At 45.8% G+C, this 25,559-nt stretch overlaps 1 protein-coding gene across 1 annotated transcript in view; it reads left to right on the forward strand.

Annotated features, from left to right (window-relative positions):
• GRHL1 (grainyhead-like 1 (Drosophila)) overlaps positions 1 to 24,714 on the forward strand; it is a 34,542-nt gene extending 9,828 nt beyond the window's left edge. Inside the window, exons 8-15 of the mRNA XM_010023832.1 lie at positions 11,182 to 11,340; positions 15,752 to 15,803; positions 18,037 to 18,176; positions 19,586 to 19,623; positions 19,723 to 19,811; positions 21,590 to 21,675; positions 23,339 to 23,403; positions 24,600 to 24,714. Coding sequence (XP_010022134.1) covers positions 11,182 to 11,340; positions 15,752 to 15,803; positions 18,037 to 18,176; positions 19,586 to 19,623; positions 19,723 to 19,811; positions 21,590 to 21,675; positions 23,339 to 23,403; positions 24,600 to 24,714 — 744 coding nt within the window. The remainder of the gene's footprint in view (positions 1 to 11,181; positions 11,341 to 15,751; positions 15,804 to 18,036; positions 18,177 to 19,585; positions 19,624 to 19,722; positions 19,812 to 21,589; positions 21,676 to 23,338; positions 23,404 to 24,599) is intronic.
• Positions 24,715 to 25,559: the final 845 nt, after the last annotated feature.

A 25,559-nucleotide genomic window follows, 5' to 3' on the forward strand; every position in this document is an offset into this window, starting at 1 on the left:
GCACACAGGGAAGAATCATGCAGACAGGGTGATGATGTTGGGTCCACAGGAGTTGGAAGCACTCCGCAGCTCTGCATCTGCCTCTCTGGTGGCAGAGCCACTCAATAGCAGTAGGGACAGGGCTTAGAGCTGGTGCTGAGAAGCCTGTGGCTGCCCCAAAGAAGACCATCCCTTCCCACCAGGTGACAGAGCCCAGCCCTGTGAAGCAGGTGGTTACTGCCCTGATACTCTACAGACCCCTGAATGAATAGTTTCAGTCTATAGTAAAATTGCTAATTGCAGCTTGAAAAGATCTAAGGACTCTTCATGGTGATATTTCAGCTCAGGGCTGAACTTGGTGGGATGAGGTGGTGTGGGGAGGCGTAGCTACAGAGGCAAATTTGCTTCCAGATTCTCAGTCTTTGTATGTGAGATTGATGCACTTTGAGTACTGGTTTGTATGAACCTGCAGAGTGGACTGGTGATGCCAAGAGTTGCAAGCCTTGGCTCCTGGGATCAGAATCGTGCTAAGACAAAAATACTCTGGACTTTAAGTAATCGGCATTTTTAGCAAGTGCTCTTTGTGTTTAAGCATCTGTTTAACTTCTTCCCCCGCCCCGCTCCGAGTGGATGTGTTTTGTCACTGGTTGGATTTCTCACCAGTAGAGCTGCAGTTCTTTCTCAATTCCTGTGATCTTATCAGGAGATGCCTGAGCCAATTTCAACAATTTTTATTGCATGGTTCATTTACCTTGCATGCACTCTCTTTTATTTTCCTATTCTTTTTTTTTCCTTTGTGTGTTTCTCCCTCCCCCAACAAAAAAAAAACCCAAACAAACCCAGAAGTCTTAAAGTATATGAGGAGAGCAGGGAATAAAGAGAACTGAGTTTCTGGTGCTACAGAAAGTCCTTCACAGTAATAAATAGTGTCTTAAGTTTAATAACAGCAGCGGTGCTGCATACGTGGTATGTTTAGCCAGCCAACAAGCCTTGATTATTAGAAGTTTGCTTCCTGAGCCCTGGAGTTACCTGGTTCAGAGCCAGGTGATTCTTCTGGGGTTGCTGCTTCTCCCGTTTCCCTCTTGCTTCCAGTTTGCTGCAGGAATGATTTGATCCTGCGCTGCAGTGTCCCATGGAAAGTGATGAGGCTTTGTGTGTGGGGTTGCTGATGGAATTATTCATTTAGGCACCCAGGGCTGTGAGTGTGTGCTGTATTTAAGGTAGAAATAACATGCTATCAGAAGAAGCTGCCCCTAGCATCTCTGGGACCAGGTACTTGCCCTCCTTGTGCTAGCCCTCATCATGGGGATGTGCAGGAATATCATACCTCTGCTGCCTTGTCTGTGCAGGAGGGTGTCACCTGCCTGAGAGAGTGCTTTGCCAGTCCCCTTGGGGCACTTGGAGATTTTGTAAAATACACGTTTTGGGAGAAGAAACGCTGTTTTCGGGCAAAGTGAGTCGTGTGCTCCCTCTGTAGCAGGGAAAATGTGCGTATTTTGCAGCTGCAGGGTTGGGGGATGGAAAGGATGTTTCAGGTGCCCTCAACAACGGTATTTCCCAGTTGAGTTGTGCTGGGAGAGCTGCGGGCAGTGCTGGGGCTCTGGGCGCTGGATGCAGCAGGCAGGCCTGGCTCTGCACGGGTGGAGCTGGCTGTGCTGCTGTGCTCTTTGTGAGTAGGTGTGTGTAGAAACCGGGGGTGTTTCATGCATGACAGACACTTCCCACTCTGGGATCAGCCTTTGTCCGTGGTTTCAGAGCTAATGCTGTGTGCTGCTTTCTGGCAGCTCCTCTCTGCCCTCTTCTGTTGCTTTGGGACATCACAGGAGCTTCTAGAAGCGGCTGCTTTATAGAAGAGTATGGGTTAAGTAGTCTATGACCTTTGCAAGAGTGCGTTCAAGCTGGAAAAGAGCCCAGGAGCCAAAGCCTCTCTGCTCTGAGACAGTGAGGGGAGCTGAGGATGGGGAGGAAGGCCGGGCTTCGAGAGGGAAATAAAGACTGAAGTGGTTCTTCTGAGATTGGAAGGAGAGCAAAGGCAGGATTGGAAAGATTGACAGGAGATGCTGCAGAGTGAGGAAGCAGTGATTCAGATGGGCTTCCAGGGAGTAACTGGATGAGGAGACAATCATGCTTTGGAGAAGAAAAGGGGAGATGGTGAACTGGTGAGTTGTGAATGGGATATTTAGGAGAGCCAACATAGCTGCTCAGTCAGGACTCATCCTGATTGGGTGGAAGCATGGTCTGATGAGTGTCACAAAGATGTGTAACTGATACTTGCATGCAGCAGGTAATGCTAGAGTTACCCTGAGGCTTGTGGAGACTTCAAACGCTTTCCCACCCCATCCTGGACGTCTGCTGTGTTGGGCAGACAGCTGAGGTGGGGTTCCTCTGCAGAGAAGCTTTTAGATGTCTGAACACAAACTCGTCATCTTTTGCTTCTATGACTTCATTAGGGATGGGGTGTCTAGAGCTGGAATGGAGCTTTCTCTGGAGGTGCCTGCTCCTCCTTGTTGACTGAGCAGGCTTGGACATCTTTAAATCAGGGGATTTTAAACCTAGGGAAGGGGAGTCCTGTCCTTGCAGCCCTTCTTGTGTCTTTGACCTCCATATGTCAATCAGGAGAAGTGTTTGTAGGTTCAGGTCATGAGTTTTTGAGGCTGGGAACCGTCTCTTCCCAGGTCTGTACAGCATGCCTGGTTCTCCTTCTCTTAGCTGGTATCCATTAAAGATCTTCTAATGAAAGTTGCCAGCATGTGCATGGTTAAATGTACATTTCTTCTGAGTGTTTCCTGCTACTCTTCATGGTGTTGGCTGTTGTCCTGTTACCTCCGTTGTGTTACCCGTTAGGCTGTGAAGCAAATTCTCTATCCCTTAACTCTGGCCTGAGGACATGGCCTGCTCTCAGGTCAGTGGCAGTTGAACAATCTGGACAGATTGGTTTCCCCAGGGTTAACTGGCTTTGCTGGATCTCACTTTGCTCAGATCCTGTCTGAGTTCCTGCCCTGTGGAGCAGGAGGGTTGGGGCCTTATGTCTAAACAGGGCAAGTTTTTGACTGCACGGTGATTGCAAGAGCCTCCTTGCTCTATTTTTGCAGTCCTAACAGTTACAAGGGCCCTGCTGTTGTGCTGGGTCACCCTTCCACGTTTGCCAGCGTGTCCCTTTTGAAACCTAACGTTGCTTCCAGCAGCAACCAGAGAGGGGGCCCCGGTGGAGGTCTTCTGTCTGGCTTGCTTTAGGCTGGATGGTGGGACTGTGGCCAAAAATGATGTCACTGCACATTAAGGGCTCTATTGTCCTCCCACTCCTTTCCTCCACCAAAAAAAAAAAATAAAAATAAAAAGGCATTGTAAGCCAGATGCTCTGTGTGAAAAATCCTTTTTCTAAAAAGGGAAACGTGGTGAGGGTGCTTCAAGCTGGAGAATGTCACCGTAGAGCTTTTCGCTGTGTTTCCACCAAAGGGAAGGTGCTGTGGTCTCTCTTCAGTGACACCCTCAATGACAGAGCAATTAAACAATGCTGCTTTTTTTTTTTTTTTTTTTTTCCCTTCCCTTCCCCCCCTTTTGTTTTGGTCTCTTGTCTAATAAAGGTGCGACAATCCTGTGTTAAGTTAATTTGCAGCTAATTTGGGTTGCCCTTTTGAAATAGTAGATTAGGCAAGAAAGGTGGTCGATTGGCAGATCCTTGTGTGTTAACTTCTGGGGCAGGTCTTTTTGTTCACAAGAGCTCAATTTTTGGAGAGGGTGGATCCCTTGCTACAACTTGAAGTAAGGATGGGTGTACACCACCAATTTATTTTAGGAGTTTATTCTAGCATAATCATCACTTGGTGTTCACTGTAGGAAGAAGTTCATCTTTTTTGATTGATGAATATTGCATGCATTTATATGAATGCCATTGTAATGAAGCAGCAGTCATATGCCTCATTAAAGAAGGTGTTGCCACCTTCAAGCAGCATTGACTAGGTACAGGTTTGGCTAGTTGGAAATGAAACTATGAAATGTGATGAGTCAAGCATACTTAAAGGAAAGAGATTGGTTTGAAGCCAAGGCTGCAGACCACAAGTACTTTGAGGCACAAGTACACGCAGCCTTTGGAGCAGTGACATAGGAAAGTCATAGCAAGTATTGCTTACCTGCCTCTTAATGTAGACCTCTCCCTACTCTGTCCTGGGTTTTCTTGAAAACAAGCATGTGTTGCCCTCGATATTAAGCATTGCAAATTAGAAGTAAGTTTTCAACTTGTTTATTCTTCAGAACCTGGTGTCCTAAATGCCACCATCCCATCTGGTCCTCAACCAACAATGGCGATCACAATCTGTTTCTTAAAGAAGCTAAAAGAAAAATCTTCCTGGTTAATTTTTCTATTGGGAAAACTGGGAGATGATTTCCACCTCCCCCCCCGCCCCCATTCCTTTTAAACCTGATGGCAACGTTTCCTTTTCTGCTACTTTTGTGTCTTTGTAGACTTAATTCTTTCAGGTTTGTATGGGGTTTTTGTTGGTTTGTTTAGGGGGTTTGGTTCATTTGTTTGGGGGGGGGAGGGGGTTGGGTTTTTGGGTAGGGGGGTGGTTTTTTGTTTGTTTTTCTCCATATTGCCACTTTTTGCCAAACTTCTGCGTTTCCTTTTTCTCCAACCAGCATAACAAAAGCTGACACCTGGCCTTGCACCTTTATCTTATCAGTGTGTGGGGTTGGAGGAAGGAAGCATCAGTAGGACTGGGAACCTGCATCCGCAGGTTTCCCACGTGTTGTGAGCAGAGACATTCCTGTATTTCCTTGCCTCAGAACAGGTTGGAATAACAATGAGTGTTGCTCTTTGAGCAGGAATATGTATTTTCCTTTCATTACCATTCATTTTTATTTTGTTGATGGAATGAACTTGCTAGGAGGATGTTCTTTTATCCGGGCCTGAGTCCCATTTCCCACCCATCATTCCTTGGTGTGGCGTGGGACCCACGATGTGCTTTGTGTCAGTCACCCAAATTTGGTTTGGTTCAAATGCAAATTGACTCCCCTGTGCTGGAGCAGGAGGATGCTGGGGCTGGAACGGATGTGGCCCTATCACACATCTGCCAGACGAGCCTTATTTGGAGCATCCGATCCTGAAGGCAGGAGGCGGCTTGGGAGCCCACAGGTGCATGAGTTGCCCAATTTTTATCATCTCTGTTTCCTGGCTCGCCTCCTGCTGATGCAAAACCTGTGGTGCATGTGGGAGGTGAAGAAATGAATGTGAGAGCGGTAAGATCAGCCACCTCTCAGGTGATCTGTACCAAAGTGTGGGGTTTTTCTTCCTCCTCCTTTTCAAGACAGAGCTGTCTTCCCAGTGCTGCTTTCTTAGGACTTGCCTTTGCACATGTGTGCAGACAGACCTGTGCTTGCCCTGCCTGCACTCCAAGCTGCCTGGCCCTGACCCAGGGCCAATCCTGGAAGCCACGTAGCTGCATTAGCACAACACAGTGCTCAGGCTGACAGCTCTGCCTCTCAGAAGGGATTGGATCTGTGCTGGTGTGATTTATAAGGCTTTGGGGCTGCAGGTGGCTTGCATCCAGGCAGCTCCCAGCATAGATTAAGCACATGTGGACAGATCTTTAGAATGAAGACCCTTAATTTTTCCCTTTCATGACTGTATTTGCCCAAGTCTTTAGAGAAACTGTATGCTTTAGCCATCAGCATTGAAATAACAACCTTTGAGCTTCCGGGTATTTTTTCTTTAGCGGAGGGCTGATAGATGAGTTGTTTGTGGAATTTGGGCCTAGGGCTGCTTCTTCAGCTAGCCAGCAAGGAGTGCTGTGACCGCATGGCTACATCCTCTGATCTGCACAGGCATCTGCAGGAGACCAAGCAACCTGTTGGCTGCTGGGCTTTGCATTGACATTCCCAGAAATCCTGCTGGCAGCCAGGTTGGGCTGCTCCCTAGTGTTGGTGCATGCCTTAGCTCTCTGAGGAACTCTGTGCAGGCAGAGGAGGAGGGAGTTGGTTTGTGTCCTCTGGTCTCTACCCAAGTCCTTTTCCTTAGGTCTCATGGATCCTTTACTTTATTTGTTCCTCTGGTTTTTAATTGGCTCTGCTGTGGCCTCAGAGGCTCCTCTTCACATCAGGTTGGTTGAGGGTTTCTATGATCCCTTGTCCTGCAAAAAGTGAAAATAACTTGTAGATCAAGTCAGCTGTGCAGTGACTGCTGCCCTCCCAGCCAGAGAACACAGGAATGGCCTTGCTGCTCTGAGGGAAAGCAAAGTACGAGGCAGTGTAGGTCCAGTGGGTCCACTTGTGCAAGGGCTGCGCATAGCCTCAGGCTGATCTTTGAGTAGGATGTCTGATGATCCGTCTTTTGTGTGTGGGAAATGCTCCCAGGACGCAGTGGAATCCCTTTGCCTACCGTGTCCTGGGTAGAACATTGAAATTATTTAGCCAAGGTCAAGGAAAACCATATCCAGCTGCATTCCCTGGAAAAAACTACATCCAACTGCATTCCCTTGTCCCTGACTGTTGGTGGTGTAGGCTCCAAACTCTGTATTCTATACAAACACAGTAATCCAAAATCAAAATCATCCTGTATTCAACTTAAAAGACAGTTTTAAGTTGACTGTAACATTAAAATGAGAGGCTTTTGCCTCCTAGTGCTAGAAAAGAGCTAAAGTTTGGTGGGTTGTTTTTTTTTTTTTTTAATCTGAATTCTCAATAGAGAAAGGAATACCCAGTAGACTTGGATTATTGAGTGATGTCTTCATCCTCTGGGTGCAAAAAATATAATGAAGCAAAAACAGGAGGTGAATTCAATTTACCTGTCTTCTACTGAAATGAAAACCGTGTGGAGCAAGATGATCAGACTGAAATAGTCCCAAGTCTGTCTGTACAGGGTCTTACCGAGGAGGATGTACAAGACTGCATGATGGGGAGATCTGTTATATGGCCAGTGTGGTGTTACCCAGACCTTTGCTTGCTGGGGACTGGCCAGAGCTTACTGTGTGCTAATAGCCACCCAAGTTGCTTGCCATTACCTATGGCAGCTCCAGACATTGCTGATGTGTACCTGCCTATCGTTCCTTTTCAGCTTTGCTTTGCAGTGAGTCAGAAGAGGCTGTACAAGGTGACATTTCATATGCTGCTGCATATGTAGCCTTTGGCCTAATGAAAATTGCTGGTGCTTTTTGTGTGACAGAAAGAGCACAACGTCCAAGATAAACTGAGGAGAAGAGATCTGGGTATGCAAGCCTTCATTTAGAAAAGGGATCTTTCATCTCGCTGACAGCGAGGTTCCTGCAGCGCTTTGATTGCCCTTTAATTATGTCTGTTTTTCCTGGTTTGTTTGAAAGGCAGATCTTGTTAGAAAAAGGTGCTGTGTGGAAAGAACTTGGCTGTCTCTGCTGCCCTTCCTTGAGGGCACGTAGCAGAGCTGCTGCATCCATATTTTTTCCCTGCATTATTAAAATGGAAGATTATTTCTCGTAGATGTGGATGTAGCATGGTGCGTCCCTCCTGAGTTGGGCGAGGAGGGACACGAGTGGTTGGGTGGTTAAAGCAGACTGGGAAGTCATGAGGTCTGGCTTCTTCCCACACTGACTTCCAGTGAGATCCCAGAGGAGGTGCTTTAATCCTTCTGCCTTTGGTCTTTTGTTGTGTGCGGCTGGGCTGCTGCTTGTCCACCCCAAAGGCTGCAGGAAGCCCAACCTGGTGTTGGCTGGAGGAGTCTCTGTAGCCTGTTGGGGTGAACGTAATAATGGGGGGAGCAGTTAACAGCTCATATCAACTCACAGGTTTCATGCTGTTTGGTGTTTTATGAGAAACCCTGCCATTGTGTAGCCATCTGTCTCGATGAGAATCTCAGCTTTCAATAATAATAATAATAACAATTAAAAGGCATGAAAAAAATCAACAAAGAAGGAAGATAAAGCCTGGCTTTGATTGGAGAGAAAAGCCTGGAAGCATGATTCAAATACAGACTAAAGGCTTAACTGCCAAGCTTAAGCAAAATAACTTGGGAAGAGGTTTCTAATCCTTTTAGAACTCTTGGTTTTAAAGAAAATCTGCGTAACTTCTGAGGGCTTGACTCGTGTTTGATGGTGCTTGGGCTTGACAGAGCTCTATTTTAAGTGCTGTCTTCATGTCAGATCTTGGGAGGTGAGATGAAATTTTTTTTTTAAAAGTAACAACAAATCTTAATATAGCTGAGAATGCGGAACTGCCCTTAGAAAAATAGGTTGGACACATGAAAAGGAATCTTGCTCAGCAGGCTGAAGACGCAGAGCAACTTCTGTGGTTACGTTTTTCTTTCTTCTGGCAATTTTGGGGTGGGGATGTAGTTGGCGCAGTCACTGGGCCTTACGCTTCTTTTCAAGCACAAGTCAAATCTTCCTGAACAAAAAAGCACCTGGCTGAAACTGTTGTAGCCCAAACTGGAGAAGCTGTTCACTAAGTCTCCAGTTTTGTGGAACTTGAGGCAACCAGAAGCTGCTCAAAAGTAGGAGTTACAGGATAGGTGGGGAGAAGCAGATGATCCTTTTGAACTGAAATGGCTTTGTATGAGCGGGAGAAGACAAGCTGGCTCTCTGTTGCTTCAGAGAGGTGATTAGGTTTTAGTTGTCATCTCCTGCCTGGGGTCCTGAAGACTTAAATGGCATGAAAATGAAGTCAGCTGTTTAAAGCCAAAGCTAATCAAATGAGGAGACTCTAAAGTAGGAGGATAATCTTTGTTATCTGACAGGCAATCCCAAATTCCCATGGGATGCCTGCACAGCTCCGTTGTAGTAGCATGTGTCTTGTCATGCTGAGACCAACCCTTCTACCTTCAGCCCACTGTCCTGCGTGGGCTTTGCAAGGCTCATAAGCCCTGAAAACTGAAAACCTGCATTCCCAGGAGGGAAGTGGCACTGCTTGTGAGGGAACCTGTGAGGTGGCTGGTGCTGCACATTGAGTCCACTGGTGTCCAGTGGTGTGGGACTCAAACGAGGGATTTCACAGGAGTGGTGAGGCTGTGGTGGACTTGCTGGCACGGCTGCTTGGGCATGTTATGTTTGCTCAAAGAATGCAGTCATTTCTTCATGCAGAAGTGAGGGTTGGGTGTGAATATTCAGTATGGGCAAATAAATCTAAAATTAAAATGTAACATGTAAAAATATGCAAACACTGGAGTTGAGGCTCTTTTAAAAAACAAAACTCCTGCTCCGGGAACACAATTATTCAGGCTGTGCACACATCTGATTACCTAGCTCCAAAGTGGGTGGAAGCAGCTCCTCAAACTCCTTGAAGCTTTCCCCCTGGCGTGTCCCAGCGCTGCAAGCAAAATGCCCATGTAAAGTTGAAGGCAGCAGAAAGGGGAAGGGGAGTGGATAAAAGCTAGCAAAGCCATTGTTTGGGTTAGTCTGGGCAAGACTGAGAAGAGCTTGTTTGAAAATCCTCTTCCTGGCTGTGATTTGTGATGTACTTCATGTTTTCAAAAACATCATCTTGGCACAGCACAGGTTTGGGATGCTGGACCACAGGCTGGGGGGTCAGCAGGCACTGAGCACCTTTGGCGCTGGTGTCCAAGCAAGTTGTCCTGGATTGGGCCACTGCAGGATGAGCAGTGGAGGTCAGGGTGGCTGGGGATGGGGCTCTGTCCACATGCCATACTGGCATGAGTTAGGTGTTTCTTCACGCATCTCCATGTCCCTGTGCACAAGCAGGACTCGGGGGGCATTGCCAGTGCTGTGAGGCTGTTTGCTGAGCTGGTGTGTGGGCAGCCAGTGCTCACAGGGGCTGTGAGAATTTGCGTGTGAATCTCTAATGTTCAGACAAGTTATTACAAGAGAGACACCTATACTGTTCTTCCCCATCCCCCGTCAGGCTTTTCATACTACTGCGTTATATATGGGGGGTGGGGGGGGTGGGGAAGTTACTACACTTCCATTTCCCCTCTTTTGTTAAAACTAACGGAGGATGTTGCAGAACCTGTGTGAAGAAGCCCATGATACGCACTTTGCAAAACCACAAACCCGTAAGGTTTTCAAAATCTACCTGGAGTCTTTGCAACACCGGGATGGCTCCGGGAGGTGGCACTAACTCACTGCAGAGACTGCCAAATGGGTGCTTCGTGGTAGTAGCACAGTGAGTGATCAGGTAGTGATCCTACAAAACCTCTGGCAAGGTGCTTCTGCTCCCAAGGCTTCGATTATTCTGTGACGCAGTGGGTTCCCAGCCTTTGTTCATGAGGCAGAGAGGAGAGGAGCCGTTGCAGGTCTTGGTAGGTCGTAAATTCCTGGTAATTAGTCCTTGTAGCTGCTGCTGAGACGTACCAGTAATGAGGACTGTGTCTGGGGAAAAGCCTGAGGCACAGCAAGCCCATGTTGTGGATACAAACTACACTGGTCTATCTGTTCATATCCACACAGGGATACTTCCTCCTTCTGTTAAGCAGCATTGGTCTTGTTCTCTGGTTGGGTTTGGGGTTTTTTTAAGCAGTTATGAAAATAAAATCAGCTACATTCAAAATCAGTCTAAATTCATTTTCCCTATAATTCAATTTTTTTGTAAGAATAATGAAAATTTTTCTCTTTTGTTATGAACATTAACAGGATATTGTAGGTCTTACTGGGGAATATTTGAAATAGTGTTCATCTTTCTAGGTGTAAAGCCCAGAAACTCTCTCACTGAAATAATGGCATTATTCTTGTGCTTAAAGGTAACATGTTGCCTAATGCATTTTTAAAAGGTTTTAATATTACTTACAAACAACACCCAACAAAAACCACCCAAGTAGTTTCACGCATAGGCTGTGCTCACAGCAGCTTATGTAAAACTCGTGGAAAGCTTTGTTACAACTTGCCCAAAGTCACATAGTTTTTTTGAAGCATGGCTGTGTTCTTATGCTAAAACACTGGGCAGTGAGAATTGGGTGTAAGAGGATTCATGTTGCTAAAAGTTTGATTGGAGATCTCTTGGGCAGAATATTCTGGGAAAGATGGGTGGACTTTTCATGAAGTTTGAAGAGTTAATTGAAATTCCTTCTGGAAAAAGTGGCTTTGTCCCCTGTGGTGGCTTTATATAAAGGATAAAGGATGTCGTACTGCTGCTTGGGGATTTTACCTGGTTGCTCAGAAGAACGAAGGTCCTGCTTGCAGTGCAGGGACCAGCAGTTAGATCTAGGCACTCTCTGAGTAGTTTCTTGCTCAGCAGCCAGCCACGACTCTGTGTGTCACTACTGATGGGTGCTGCTCTCCTCTTCTGCAGGTTTTCATTTCTGTGAACTGCCTCAGCACAGATTTCTCCTCTCAGAAGGGAGTTAAAGGCCTGCCCCTGAATCTTCAGATCGACACCTATAGCTACAACAACAGGAGTAACAAACCTGTCCATAGAGCCTACTGCCAGATTAAAGTCTTCTGTGACAAGGTAAGGTTGAATCATTGTGCTGGTGACCCTTTAGGAGAGGCTGGTCAACAGCTTAGCAGCGTTTTTTCCTTAATTTTACTTTTCTTCCCCCAATTCTGCCACTTGCTATTTTGGCTTCCTGAAGACTCATCTGTGTTCAGCCTTGATGATGTTTTCAGCAACATTTTTGTACCCCTCTGGGATACTGCAGTATAATGAAGTTGGGTGGGTGCTGTAATTTGATTGCTTTGTCTAATAATGGATTGAGCTCACAGAGAATTAACACCTTTCCCAAAGCAACTGCTCACCAGAAGCTGCGAAAGAAACATAGCAGGAGCTGAGCTGAAAGCAGTTGTGGAAGTGTGAGTTTGCAAAAGAAAGGGTATTTTCCAATCTTTGTAACCTGTTCCTGCTTGAGCAGTCTTTTGAAGGATCAGAGCAAATAATGTGCAATGTTGCTATTTCCAGAGTGACCAAGATCTTTCTAGGCTGGGATAAATGCTGCCTGGACTTCTCCAGTCCTTCTGATTGCTGTGAATCACACCAACTTCCTGTTTTGCTGGCATGCTACTTGATTAGGGCCTCTGGTTCTTTGCATCTAGACTGTCTTCACAGCACAGACTCCTTGTGACATCTCAGATCCATCTCTGTTCAGCTGCAGGTCTGAGATGGGCTTGTAACCCTCACTCTTGAGTCCTTTGCTACCTTTGCACAGGTCCCATACTATGCCTTGTCATCCCCCAGAATACTGCCACAAAGACTCATCTGAAGTGCTCTTACCACTTAACTCTCAAAATAGATGGGGACCCTATACAGTCTGCCTCTGCTGTAGCATCCCATTGACCCATCCTTCCGTGTTTTATTGTCCATCTGTATGCTTTTAAGTAGGCCCCTCTGCTTTTCTGCATGGCTGGGAGAAGCTGCCTGTAGTCACCTGAACTGAATCAAACTCTGCTACTTGGGCATCTTCCTTCAAGTGCCTCCTGAGATGGCTTCTGTTGTGATGATTTCTGCAAAGAACTTACTAGGGAGTCGATGAATGCTCTCCAGAGCTATCTTAAAGACTTGCCAGTAAGCCTGATCAGCTTGGGTCTTATGGGCTTTTTCAGGCCTTCCTCCCATGCCCCTTCTATTTTTCTTTTATTTTTCCTCTTCTAAGATGAAATTGAGGCAAGTGTGTCCTCTAGAGCTCTTTCATTATCTGGGACTCTGGTGTGTTATCAGCCTGAGCTCTCTACAATACCCGTGAGTATAGACTTGCTGCAGGGAAGGGGAGGATCTTTTACTTGTAGGTTGTCTGATCAATTACTGACACTGTGCTAAAATTACCAACAAGCTTGTGCCACTGCTAGTAAGAAATATTAGTTAATAAAAGAGCAGATGTGTAGTTAGTAGATAGCTTAAAGGAAACCATTTCAGTCTACCATAAATTTTGGCAAATCTAGTAATACAGAAATACTGTGTACACCAATACTGTAATACAGTACTATTAATACAGTAATGCCAGTGTATCTTTGATTTCTATTTGGGATTTTGACATTTTCTCCTGCTTTATTCTCCAGATATTTTGCAAGCTGAATGAAAAGAGGGAGGGAAGGAGAATAGATTATTTTTCTGTGCTTAATCTGACCGTTGCTCTGTGAACATGCAGGCAGTGTGAGCTTGGTGCCTGAAGATTCTGCAGTTTGCTTTTACAGAAGTGGTGTTGAAGTTTGCTGCCTTTCAGATCCTGCTCAGGTCTGGCAGTGGGAGCTGGGGACAGAGGCCAGCAAGCCGACTACTATTTGTCACCACATTGAATCAAACTCTTTACTCAAACACTTGTTTGAGGCACAGGGCAAATGCTCCTGTGAGCAGACCTGGGTCCTTACAGCTGCAAGTACTGACTCATTGTACTGGATTGACCCCAACTGGACACCAGGAGCCCACCAGAGCTAGTGTTGTCCCCTGGGACCTGCTGTTTCTTTTGTAGTGATGGGCAGTGCTGTGGGAAGGGTTTTATGGGATGGTAGGAACAAGCAAGTGAGATGCTGTTGGGAGGAGAGAGAGGGTGCAAAGCAGCTGGAGGCAGCATTGACGTGGATGGACAGCAACACTAAGACTGTTCCTTCTGTTGCGTGATCATAAAATGGTTTGGGTTGGAAGGGACCTGAAGGATCATCCAGTTCCAACCGCCCTGCCATGGGCAGGGACACCTTCCACTACACCAAGTTGCTCCAAGCCCCATCCGACCTGGCCTTGAACACTGCCAGGGATGGGGCAGCCACAGCTTCTCTGGGCAACCTGTGCCAGCACCTCAGCACTCTCATTGTAAAAGAAAAGGGATGTTGCATCCTCCCTCTGCATCTCTATTGCTTATCAGATACATCATATCCCTCCACGGGAGGTAAGCAGGAAGGAATGGCAGGTCTCTCCAAAATGCCAATTCCCTTTCTCAGACCAAGAGTCCATTACACAACTGGAGTCTTTGAGGGGAAGAAAACCACAAAAAAAAAAACCCAAACCCCTGTCACCTTGAACACCTAGACCAGACTGTGAAATCTGCTGTTTAGACTGTAGGCTGTTCTCTAGGTGAAGTTGGAAAAACCTCTTTCTTAATAGTTCATTTATTCCATCATTACGCAATATAGGATTGCCACTGTCTTTTCCTCAAAAGTGTCTGATCCTGGCTGTTGCTGAGCTCCCCTGGCAAGGCTTTTCAGCTTGTTAAAAGGCATGACTTTCTTTTTCATGTGGGATTAGAGATGTGTTTACCTGGGCCCCTGTAGGCTGGATCAAGTCGACTTTCAAGCAGAACTCTGGCTGTAGGTATGGGAGGGCAGAGGTTTTCTCACAGTGTGTGCTCATGATGGATTAGCACATTCTCCACGAGGAAGCAGGTGCTGCTCTGTAGCACAGTGTTTGAGCAGCAGAACTTTATTATTTCCTCATGAAAGGTAAAAACCAGATCTGGAGCCAAATCTGATCTTGCTGCTGTCAAGCTGGGATGTTGTGACCCTTCTGGTAAGGGAAGTTGCAGAGGAGTGTGGGTCCAGCTGTGCTGAGGTTCAAGTCTTCGCTGTAGTGGGCTGTATCAGCTCTGTGGGGTCAATCAAAGCTGGCAGTGCCTGTGCCTTCATTACTGATTTTCTCTTTTGCACAGTAGCTGCCTGAAGCTGCTTGTGTCCCTTCTGCTGTGTGGGAGAAAAGGTGATACATGTTAGTGCACATCAAATATCTAGGCCAATTTTCCTTTTTGATGCTGGTGCAGATGTGCCCACTGCTACCTACTAGGTATAGACGTCCTGTCACATACAGGGTGTTGATTTACTGGGAATTTAGGAGGGCTGTTGCCCTTCTCCAGTGCTGCACAGCGTTAGACATTGCTTCCCACCCCATCGCCACATACTGCTTTGACGCCTTGTTTGCCATAGCTAACCTAGTCGTCCAACAGCACCATGCAAGGATGTGGGTGTGTTTTGGCAGCTTTGTAGGGGTGGGAATGAGAAATAATGGCTTCCTGTGGCCAGATAACTGTTACCTTTTACCCTACTTTGCCAGAGGGGTTTTGGGAGACAGGTAGAACTAGTGTATACCAGTTTGGGCAGTGATCTGGTGGTAGCACTTAGGATTGAATGTTGGGGATCTACTGTGGGCTTATTGCCTCGTGCAACTGGCAACATGACATCTGTGTCTTAACCCACAGTCATGTATGAGGTCTGGGCAGAGCTGGAGGAATGAACACTGCTCCAGTACAAACCATCTTCCTTCTTTCTGTCTCCATCATAGCTGCTTGTACCTTGCAGAAGACCTCTCTCTTTCCCCACTGCTGCTTGGTTTGGAGGACCAGGAAGTGTGCAGGCATAAACCCAGTTAGGTGTCTGTGGGTTCCACCATAGTCTGGCCCCAATAAAAGGAGAAGAAATAATGCCTGCTTTAAAATGCTGCATGTCTACAGCTTGAGAGCAGTGAAGGCTGGTGTAACTGCTGCCAGCTCAATGTGCAGCAAGGTATCTTGCACTTGATGATCTAGGAGTGGCATGACTTTTACAGATCTGGATTTAATAATGGTATAGTGAACTCTTGAACTGAGGGCACCTGTAATTTTTTTGTTGTTTTAAGTACTTCAAATATATATATATATTTATGTAACACTTTATAAAGTTGTTATAGCTGTGTGTATCTTTTGTCATCTTATCCTCATCTGACTTGAAAGAAAAGCAAGTGGTTGCATCTCGGAAATGGTTGTGGTTTTCATTAAATGACAGGACTGAAAAGTAAGCAGATCCCCAAAGCTGGCACACTCTGGCAAACCTGCAGCTTGGGTACCATGGAGCTGACCTCCACAAACACAGCTCAGAAGAATCGGTGTTCCTGCCTCTGCAGCTGAAAAAGACAGAAAAGTCTAAAAAGACCTTCTCTCTCTCCCCTTTCCTTTAATCTCATTTGGCAGGGAGCAGAGAGGAAGATCAGGGATGAAGAGCGAAAGCAAAGCAAAAGAAAAGGCAAGTGCACTGACCCCAGCTCTCAGTTGAATGCCTGTAAGTAGAAAATACTCCATTGGTGTTCTAAATATTAGATCTCATTTTGGCTATAAGTTACTCATGCAATAGAACTCCTCTTAGGTGAATTTTTATCACCTATGGAATAGGGCTTGTTTTAAGCAGTGTGTCATGGAGTCATTAATTGTGTATGTTGCAACATACTGGGTCAGTTAGGACTTCGCTTCTGCGTAGCCTTCCTGGCCAAGACAGGGTCCCACTGCGTATTTAATCAGGTATGGGTTTTAGCAGTTGAAGAGACAGGGTGAGAGTGGCATTTTTGGGCACTTGTGGACCCCCTGCAGCTCTAAGTGGCAGACAGAACTGGAGCTGTTACAAATATTTCCAGCTTGATCCTAAACTTAGGCTGCAGTGGCAGCCTTGGGACTGAGCTTTCAGCCTCCCAACCCTAAGCTCGCTCTTGTAGAAAGCAGAGTGGTCCTTAGTAAATAATGTCAGCAGAAGTTGTTTCTGCACGTGTGAAAGCCTCAGCACTGTAGTATGTAAAGGCTGTGGAGCCGCTTCCTGCTGAGCATCCTTCCTTTCACTGCTGAAGGTGACTGCAACAGATCCTGTGTTTGGATCACTTATTCACCAGCAGAGCTACTTAGAGGATAATGTATCTCCCTGCTCCTGCTGTGCACGGGGCAGGTGCGTGTTTTCGCTTGCTCTGCTCAAGTGTGCTTGTCAGAGCCGTGCTATTAACAGTCCAACTGGTTGAACAAGCATGCACCTCACAGCTTGCTGGGCAGGATTTTCCTGACGCAGCAGGTACAGGCTGCTGGAGCCGCTTCAGAAGAAGATAAATGCTGTAAGGGAACCCATTTGCTTAAGGGCAGTTGTGGCAAGGGCTGGGTTTTGGGTTTGTTTTTCCCCAAAGAAAGGTAGGTTTAGCACTCTGTTAGCATTTCACACATGTAGCAGCCCCACTGGCTCCCAGCAGATGACAGCATGCAGCTCTTCCTCACGGCAGGAAAAGTGCAAACAGCTTCAATACAGACTTCCAGGACTGTATGATTTTACAAAAGCTGCTTTCCAAACTGAATTCCCAGGGCTTGGGCTTAGCCTGATATGACCTTTATTTTCCTGGAAAGTAGTCCATTGCAGTTCAGTTCTTGTGTGGGAAGTTTTTGATTGCTTTAAGCCATAAGCTGTTATACCCACCTCCAGGATCACAAATGCCACGTGCACATGGGCTCGTCAACAGCAGACATAGTTTGTGGCTTTGGGTCACTTACTTTTATAGGGATTGAGCAATCTTTAAAAAAGTTTTTCAAGGAAAGAAAGAAGGATAATTTCCACTGGCAACCTAAGTGGAGTGTTTGCAGGTAGTTTGACCCAAAATTGAAATATTTCCACGTCGTAAAACAAAGTCTTCAGTTTGACATGAGTGTATCTGAAGTGCAGTTAAGGCGCCTCCTGCCTCCCTGTCACCCATCCTTTGTGGGTGAAGCCTGTCCACTTGGTGGCTTGTTCACATGAGTTGGTGCATCGTGAGAGCCCAAGTGCTCTGTGAGAGACAGAACTGGAGTCTGGGGGGGATGAACCAGGGTCTGTCAGCTTGAGGTGACCAGGATGAACAGTGAGGTGAAGAACAATGTAAAATTGGAAGTGTGGAATCAAAATGTAACTCTAAATGTATCATCTTGCAAGAAAGGGTACTTGTACTATATCTGGTGTGACAGTGCTTCTGTGGTGCTGTCTTCTTGAGAGGCTCCCAACTGAAACCACGTGGGTTGCAAATTGTCTGTTTGTTGTCTTTCTGCCTTCCTTATAGAGGAGACGCAGCAACCTTTTGAGGGAATCAGTAGGGAGGAGGGAGAAGCAGGGGGTTGGACTAACTTTTGCCCTCTGGGTGGTTTGCTGAGTACCTGGAAGCCCTAGGTTCCTCTCTTGGGGTGAGTGGTCAGACCATTCTTCGGCCCAGTTTAATATCAGAATAAAGTAAAGCAGCTCACTGGAGAGATGGAAAAAACTTCTGCTGCTCTGTGAAACAAGCTCTTTCCTCAGGGTCCAGACCCTCATCTGAGAGGTAGACTACCCAGGTTCAAACTCCTCTACCACAGGAGCTTTTCCCTTTGACCCTGACTACAGAGTACCCTTGTCCAACAATGTATGTGCCATTTAAATGATGTAGGAAAGCCACAGCCCTGTCAGTGCCTTCACTGTCCTCTGTTTCAATCTTTGGTCTCTGCAGTTTCTGATGTCAAAGTGCCCATGCTTCCCTCGCACAAACGTACGGACATCACCATCTTCAAGCCCTTCATGGATCTGGACACTCAGCCTGTCCTTTTCATTCCTGATGTTCACTTTGCAAATCTTCAGCGTGGGGCTCATGTAAGTAAAGCTCATGGGTGTGGGGATGAGGAGGGTACGGGATGTATTTGGAAAAAGCCTGGGGTGCTGTGTGTACGTATATATGTGTGAGATGCCAGACTGTCTGCATTGATGCTGTAAACATAGGGTTAGTCTCATGTGAGCAAGAGATGTTGCTTCTAGACACATTGGCTGGGGTTAACTGTGAATGTTTCCTGATTACATTATTTTTCTGTGAACTCCTGTTTCCATGAACCTGAAAGGATTTTACCACAGCATCTCCAGCTGAGAGTTCATTGGATGAGCTGCAGGCTGGTTTCCTCTTGTGGAGACCGCTGGGTTCCTAGTGCAGTGCTGTAGACCACGGGCTCTTCCAGCCTGCTGCTCCAGGGTGAAGATCCCTTCTGTGGAACTGGCAAGGGTGTCTGTGGCTCTGTGATCTGCTGCCAGAGCGCTGTGCTTCAGCGTTCCTGGAAAGTCCCAGCTGACAGGAAACTGGAAGGGAAAAAATGAGACTGCAGTCAAGTTTCAAAATCTTGGACTTCCCTGTGCTGGGAGTTCTGGCACACTCTAACATAATCCAATCCTCACTATTTAAGAGTATTGCTTAAAGTCCTAGCAGAGATGGGGAATAAACTTGTGTCCATAAGGCTGACTTTTCTGCATGTGTTCCTACAATGGCTCTAGTGCTGAGGTCTGCTAGAAGACTGCGCCAGTCCAGGTAGAAAGCTGGTTAGCTCTTGTATGTAACTGTCTCTCTCGTTTGAGATCCTTTAATGTGCCTTTGTGAAAAAAAGGTAAAGATGATGCTTACTGGCTTTTGGAAGGTTGAGCCAAAGTGTAATTTTTCACAGGGTTGAAAGATAAGAAGAAATGAAATCTAGTTCTGGATAAAATTTTTACTACCCTAGGTGCAAGTGTTACCTGTCTATTAAAATGAAGGCCAATGTTTATTGCTTGGATCAGAGCATCTTACTTCTAGTAGTGTGGTGGTGGCTGGCTCCCTACCTGACAGCCTTGGTTTCCCCTGTGTCCTGTACTGATGTGCTTACAAGTGAGTTGGGTGGCTGAGCCATCTGCCCATCCCTGCTGTGGGCTATGGGGTTCCCTCTCCTTTAACTCGATGCTGTTAAACCTCTGCTCATGCTGGATGCAGCAGGGTGGTTGTTTTATGCCAGTGACTCTTCAATGCAAACAAAGCTAATGCTATGTTGCTATATTAACAGGTAGCACTTAGAGGGATGGAGAGAGGGTTGCTGACAAGACCGTGTTACACCAGCTAATGGGTCTGTCCTTAGGCAACTTTGTTTTGTAGCATTTGGAGCCTGTTGTGTTTTCTGAGGACCGGGTACCACATCAGGTACTCACTAGCTAATTCACCGTGTGTTTCTCTGCATATGTCAATAAACATCTCCCCTTTGTTTTGAAAGGTCCTTCCTGTTGCTTCAGAAGAACTGGAGGGTGAAAGGTAAGAGCTGTGCTACTTCAGCCTACTGACGTCTTGCCCTCAGACAGAGGGGTAAGTCCCTGTAATTGTACCACTAACGTTTTTCCCTGTGAATGACAGCTCCAACCTGAAGAGAGGAGCCTATATTGGTGAAGAGGACTTTATTGCTGCTCCAAATAAGATGGCCAGAATAGAAGAACCAAAAAGAGGTATTATATTCTTCTTTCAGAGCCTGAATTACTGGAGTATTTGACCATCATGATAGATGCAGCTCACGTTAGAGAATTTCTTATTTTTATTTTAGTTCAGTTCAGAGTATGTTTCAGCCTGATTATTCTGGCTTTGACTAGTAATAGGGTTTGTATATCAGGATGTAGCTCAGCTCCACAAATCTTCTACAGTGTCAGAATTTCTGGAGTTTGCTGCCAAGTCAGACACTAATTGGCTCTGAACCTGTAAGCAGAGAGGCTCAGCTCAGGAGGTGAGCAGTTTACCAGTCTCCTTGGTGAATTGGGTGAGAGAATTCATCACACAATCCGCTACAAAATACTTTGGAAACTTCCCTCTAGGACTTTAAGCGATAAATGCTGAGAACTGTTCTGGGTATAAAACCTGCAAAGCTGGTACTGGGAAATGGGCTGCTCACTGCTGAGAGCCAAACTGAGAGAACATCCTGCTTATTTTTAACCTATTGTTGATCTTTGCAATTTCACATGGGATTGGATGTTGCTGTGGTGGTGTGGAAGGAGATGAGAGGTCCCTTTGGAGATGGTGTGGAGGATTACCTGCCTGATGACAATTATGTGTAGAAGAACCAGGACAAAGCTTAAAGAATTACAAGAGGAGGTTTAAACTTGTGATGTGGTGAAGGTTAAGTCTAGCAAGTCTGACCTTAATGGGGCTGCCCTTCTGCAGCCGGGATAAACTAGTAAGGAAGGATGGATTTTATAGAAGGAAATTAGACTTCTTCATTTTCCTTGTTGCTGTATGCCATAAAATGAGACCCATGGGATTCTCTCCCCTTTGGCTGGTGTGTCATCTGGCCTGTGCTGTAACCAAGAGTGTGTGTGCTGTCTTCAGTTTTCAAACCTACAGTCCTTTTTTTAAACCTGCCTTTAGCAGAGCAAATCCATCGAGGTGCTGTGCTGCCCTGAGTTCACTTTGGTCAATTAGAAGTGCCAGCAATTGTTCCATGTTGCAGGTGTGTCAAAGCTGTGGCTGATGAACCTTGTAAACAATCCAGGCTGTAATACCTAGTCATTAGAAGATGGATTAAAGACAGCAAAGCTGTTTAAGTCCAAGCTTTCTTGCTCTCTCGGCTTATTCCTCAGCCTTAATGCAGTTTTTAATGAGGCTGATGTTACATACAATGACTCTGCTAGCTTGAGAACGCTAAGGATGCTTACCTCATTCCCCTCCTAGCAGGAGGGTAAGTCTGCACTGCATGTCGGCTGTGGTGGTATGAGTATTGCTGAAACGTGGCAAGGGGGAGGAAGGGAGATGAGACAGCACAGGAGCAGCAGAGGATTGTACAAATAAGTTATTTTAAAATGAGGAGGTGGCCAGGATGGCTTCGCCTGCTGTGGCAGCATCTGACAAATCATTTTATTGTACAGAGCCTTAAGGCAAGTGACCTGTGAGATATAGAGTAACATGAGACTCTCAAAGCTGTGTTTTGTATTTCTCCTTTCTGCGTTTCAAATATGACCTTTTTTCCCAAATAATAGAGAAAATATCAAATAGAAAATTTAAATTATTTTGACAGCAAAGATGCTTGCACATGCAGTATTTCTGTGTGCAGAAGTGTGTTTGGAGCTAGCCTAGCTATGCGTGTTCATGATAGGATCTTCAGTGTATGTTGAATGTATGTATGTGTATCTCTTCGTAAGATCCTCAATGTATTTTACTCTGTGCTTAGCCACTGCCATACAGGTCTTTTCTGAGGAGCAGTTATGCAGTTAATTCCTCTCTCCAATTTGCTTTTCAGTGTTGCTGTATGTCCGAAAAGAGTCAGAGGAAGTCTTTGATGCACTGATGTTAAAGACACCATCTCTGAAAGGTCTAATGGAAGCGGTAAGTAGCAAGGCTGGTTTACAGCCCTTGCCTTCAGTTTGAGAGAAAGCAAGTATAGTCCCTGGCTGTCTAGTCCTCATACACTGGACAGTCACAGGAGCTAGACTCTCAACTGCAGCTTGTGTCCACATATTCCTGCTCTTCTGGATAGGAAGCATAAGGCTGATTTCCTTTCAATAACAAGGAAATTAATGTAAATAATGCATTAATTCATTATTAAAGGACTTGAGGAAGCTTCCCTTTTAAGTACTTTATCCCATATCTGTGGGGTCTGGGTGTAAGAAGGCGTTTCTCAGACTTCCTGAAAATCCAGGTGTGTCAAGCTTGTTGACTTGGTACCTGAGATAGTCCCCAAATGACAGGAGCTACTGGAGAGGGAGACTTTCAGGCTCACTTCTTATGCAGGCTCTGCTTTGGCCAAGCTGCAGAAGCAGCTGTGTGGGTATTTTTCCTAACTGCATCACAAAACTGTCAACAGACTCCCACTGTGGATGTCCCTCACGTCAGAGGGTGTTTTCATTAGAAGATGGAGCGATACCCAGAATGTGTTCAGTGGCTTGGGTTGTTTGTGGTGGGGCTCCCCTCCCCTTTCATAACCTGCTTATGAAAAGCTGCTGTCGCAGCTTCTGAGAGTGCCTGAAGACTTTTATATATCTGTGCACACGTGTGTGAAATTGCTGTCTGTTACTTGGCTTCCAAAATAGCCTTCCACTGTCCCTGCTGCTGCAGCGCTGCAGAGGAAACGGAGCTTAACGCCGAGGAATGGTGTAATGTTTGGCGCAGGCTCAAGGCTGACGTTTCTGGCTGTCTCTTTCTGTGACTAATGCCTTGTCGATGCTAAGAGAGAGGATGGAGGCTTTGGGGCTGTATGGCCAGGTTTTGACAGTAGCTTTGGGACCCAGAGATGGTTCTGTAACCTGAGGTTGTCTCTTTGTGGCTGTGGGAGGTTTGCCAGCACAGGCAGGCTGGAGGTGGGGGTTAATAGGAAGGAGGATTGAAGGCTATGAAGTCCTCCTTTACCTTGTGGTCTTGAAGGGTATTGGTTTGGTAGCTGTTGTGATGATTTGATAGAGCCATTTGGCAAGGTAAACCAGGCGTAGGCTACTGACCTCATGAGTTTCTGGAGGTTTGTATGGTGAAGTGCCGTAGTGAGTGGCTGTGGTTTCTCACTCGGAGATTACCCTGCTGGGTAAGGAAGATGTTTCTGATCAGCTTGTCCCCTCAGCTGCACAGGTCTTCACTCTGTTGCTGTTTTCTTTCACAGCCACTGTGATGACTAATTTTCATTTGATCCCTCTGACACTGAATTAAAAATGGCTTTTGGTATGCTGAGAGAACAGAGAACCAAGAGAGGAGGAGAACAAGCATGTGGGGTGATTTATAGTGTATGGGCTTTTCGGTGTGGGGATGGGGTTGCTGTATGAGGAGTCAGTGCCCAGGTTTAGAACATGGTTAAATGTTTTGCACAGAAGTTGGCAAACTGCAGAGGAGGGATTCTCGTCTATAGGCTTATGCAGGATTTAGTGTTGCCTTTATAGGGCAGAGCAGTTGCTTTCATCTGCAGACCTGTGGGGGGTGTTTTGTTCCTTTCTGTAGAATAGGAAGTGGAAGACAATGGCAGCAGCCTCCCTGCTTCACCAGTGCTCGCTTTCTTTTGTTCTAGATATCTGACAAGTACGACGTGCCTTTTGATAAAATAGGAAAAATCTTCAAAAAATGTAAAAAAGGGTGAGTATGTGCCTACGCAGCAGCTGGTCGACAGCGTGAACTCCTCTATTTCAAACCTGTAGGCAAAGCTGCTCCAGAATTCCTCCATGCACTGCACGTATGCAAATGCTGTTTGCGCTATGTGTGTGTGCGTGCCATGTACACACATTCCAACCTTATTCATAGAGCTGAACACCCCAAGGGTCCCATAGGAACAAGCAGTTTGACTTCCTGGGTAAATACAAGTCACGGAACCTCTCTGAGTTAATTGCTATTTGAACCAGAGTTGATCATGTCAGAGGAAGAAGAGTTCTGTTTGTTTAAAGACTCCTAGTGATGAAGAATGTACTTCAACCCATGTTAAATTGTTGCAGTGGTTAACTGCACTTGCCATGTCTGCATTTGGCTACAATTACTAAACCTAGTGGTCTTTTTGTGGGCTAAATTGAAGAGAACTTTATTGTGAAGTGCCCATTCCCCACAGAGGCCACACTCCACCATCTTTTTATTTTTCAGCATAAATAGTTGAGTTCCTGAAGCCTGTCTGCTTTTGGTTTTCCTTTTAATCTCAGTAATTTTCTTGGGTTTCTGTTTCTCTGAAGTCACTTGGGTGTTTCATCCCCTTCTCCAATGCCCCTCTGGCCAGAAAATTACGTTCTTTAGTCACTTTTGGAATGTAGTTTCAAGGGTTGTGCTTTCATAGCAGAATAACTGCGAAAGTTTTGAATTGATGGTGGCTAAACCACTGCTAAGGACAGCTCTGTGTGTGCATGCACACGTACCCACTCATGCGTGTGTGCACACAGGTATTTGCCCTTCCGGCACGTGAAACAGTGGCCAAGCATCAGCGGTTTCTTCCTGGCAAGCTCTGTAGTGTTTTGTGCTGATGGTAACTGTCACACAAACCAGTGCAGAGCCCCAGGGCTGCCCACGTCTGCAGGTTCAGAAGGGTTTCTGCCAGGTCCAAGATGTCTCTCCCTGGTCTGGGAGCCAGGTTCAACCCTTTTGTTCAGATCCTGGAAGTGGGGCTGTGAGCATTGATGGCAGGTTTGGGAACAGACAGCTAGATCCGCTATAGGAAGTGATAAGGCAGAGAGGGGTGAGCAGGGATCTTGTGTTACCCCTGGACAGTCCAAGCGCTCTGAGGTTTCAGGGCACCTTTGCTGTCTTTTACATTCAGATCTATAATATATCCCTGATGTATTTTATTTTTCCAGAATTCTGGTCAACATGGATGATAACATCGTGAAACACTATTCTAATGAAGATACCTTCCAGTTGCAGATTGAAGAAGTTGGAGGATCTTACAAGCTCACTCTGACCGAGATTTAAGGTCACAGATCCTCTGTGGATTTTAAACAAAGGTCTCAAGTGAACATTTTCCCATAATTTAGTATGTTGGGCAAAACACTAATCACCTTCTCCAGAAGAAAGCCAGGTGTTGACTTGTTCTGGGGAGCAGAGCAGTGGTTTTGCTTAATATATTTGTGTTTGTTCTTTCCAAGGAACATTGTAGTGCTCGTGACCTTATTTGCACTTGAAATGAGCGAGCAAAGATCAGCAATTAAATAAGAGAGCATGTATAAAACACTAGTAAATACAGGAGGGGAAGTCTCCTGGAAGGTGGCCTTTTAGAGTGGTGATATCTTATTTATCCATTTGGTAGCCATGTTTGAGCCTGTTATCAGCTAATACCATTTTATTGGAGTGTTTTCTGCTAGGTAGAACTGCAAAACTACTAATTGATACTAGTAGGAATTGCGTGCAGGTTGGAGAAAAGTCTTTCTAATGTTTACTCGTGAACAGGGCAGACTGTTGAGATCACTTGTGTCATTGGGGGGAATGTAAAACTGCCTTGCTTATGAAGAACTCGCCTTAGTAACTGTGTGAACTCTCATCAGATGAAGCTATATTGTATATAAGTGCAATATATTTTTGAAGGTCTGTAAATGTGTACATACAACTGATATATAATATATATAAAATATGGTGTTCTGTATATACCGTGAATATATGCAATGAAGCCCATCTAAAAGGATGCCATATACAGAGAAAACAGATATTTAACGTATCTATTTAAAAATGGACAAACCCTTAACACGCACCAAAGGTGAGCACACGTTTGTACGTTCATAGAAGGCACAAGAGACCTGCTTGTTCAACACGGATCTCCCTGT

Source organism: Nestor notabilis, unplaced genomic scaffold, assembly GCF_000696875.1.
Source record: "Nestor notabilis isolate BGI_N333 unplaced genomic scaffold, ASM69687v1 scaffold35231, whole genome shotgun sequence".
Taxonomy (NCBI): domain Eukaryota; kingdom Metazoa; phylum Chordata; class Aves; order Psittaciformes; family Psittacidae; genus Nestor; species Nestor notabilis.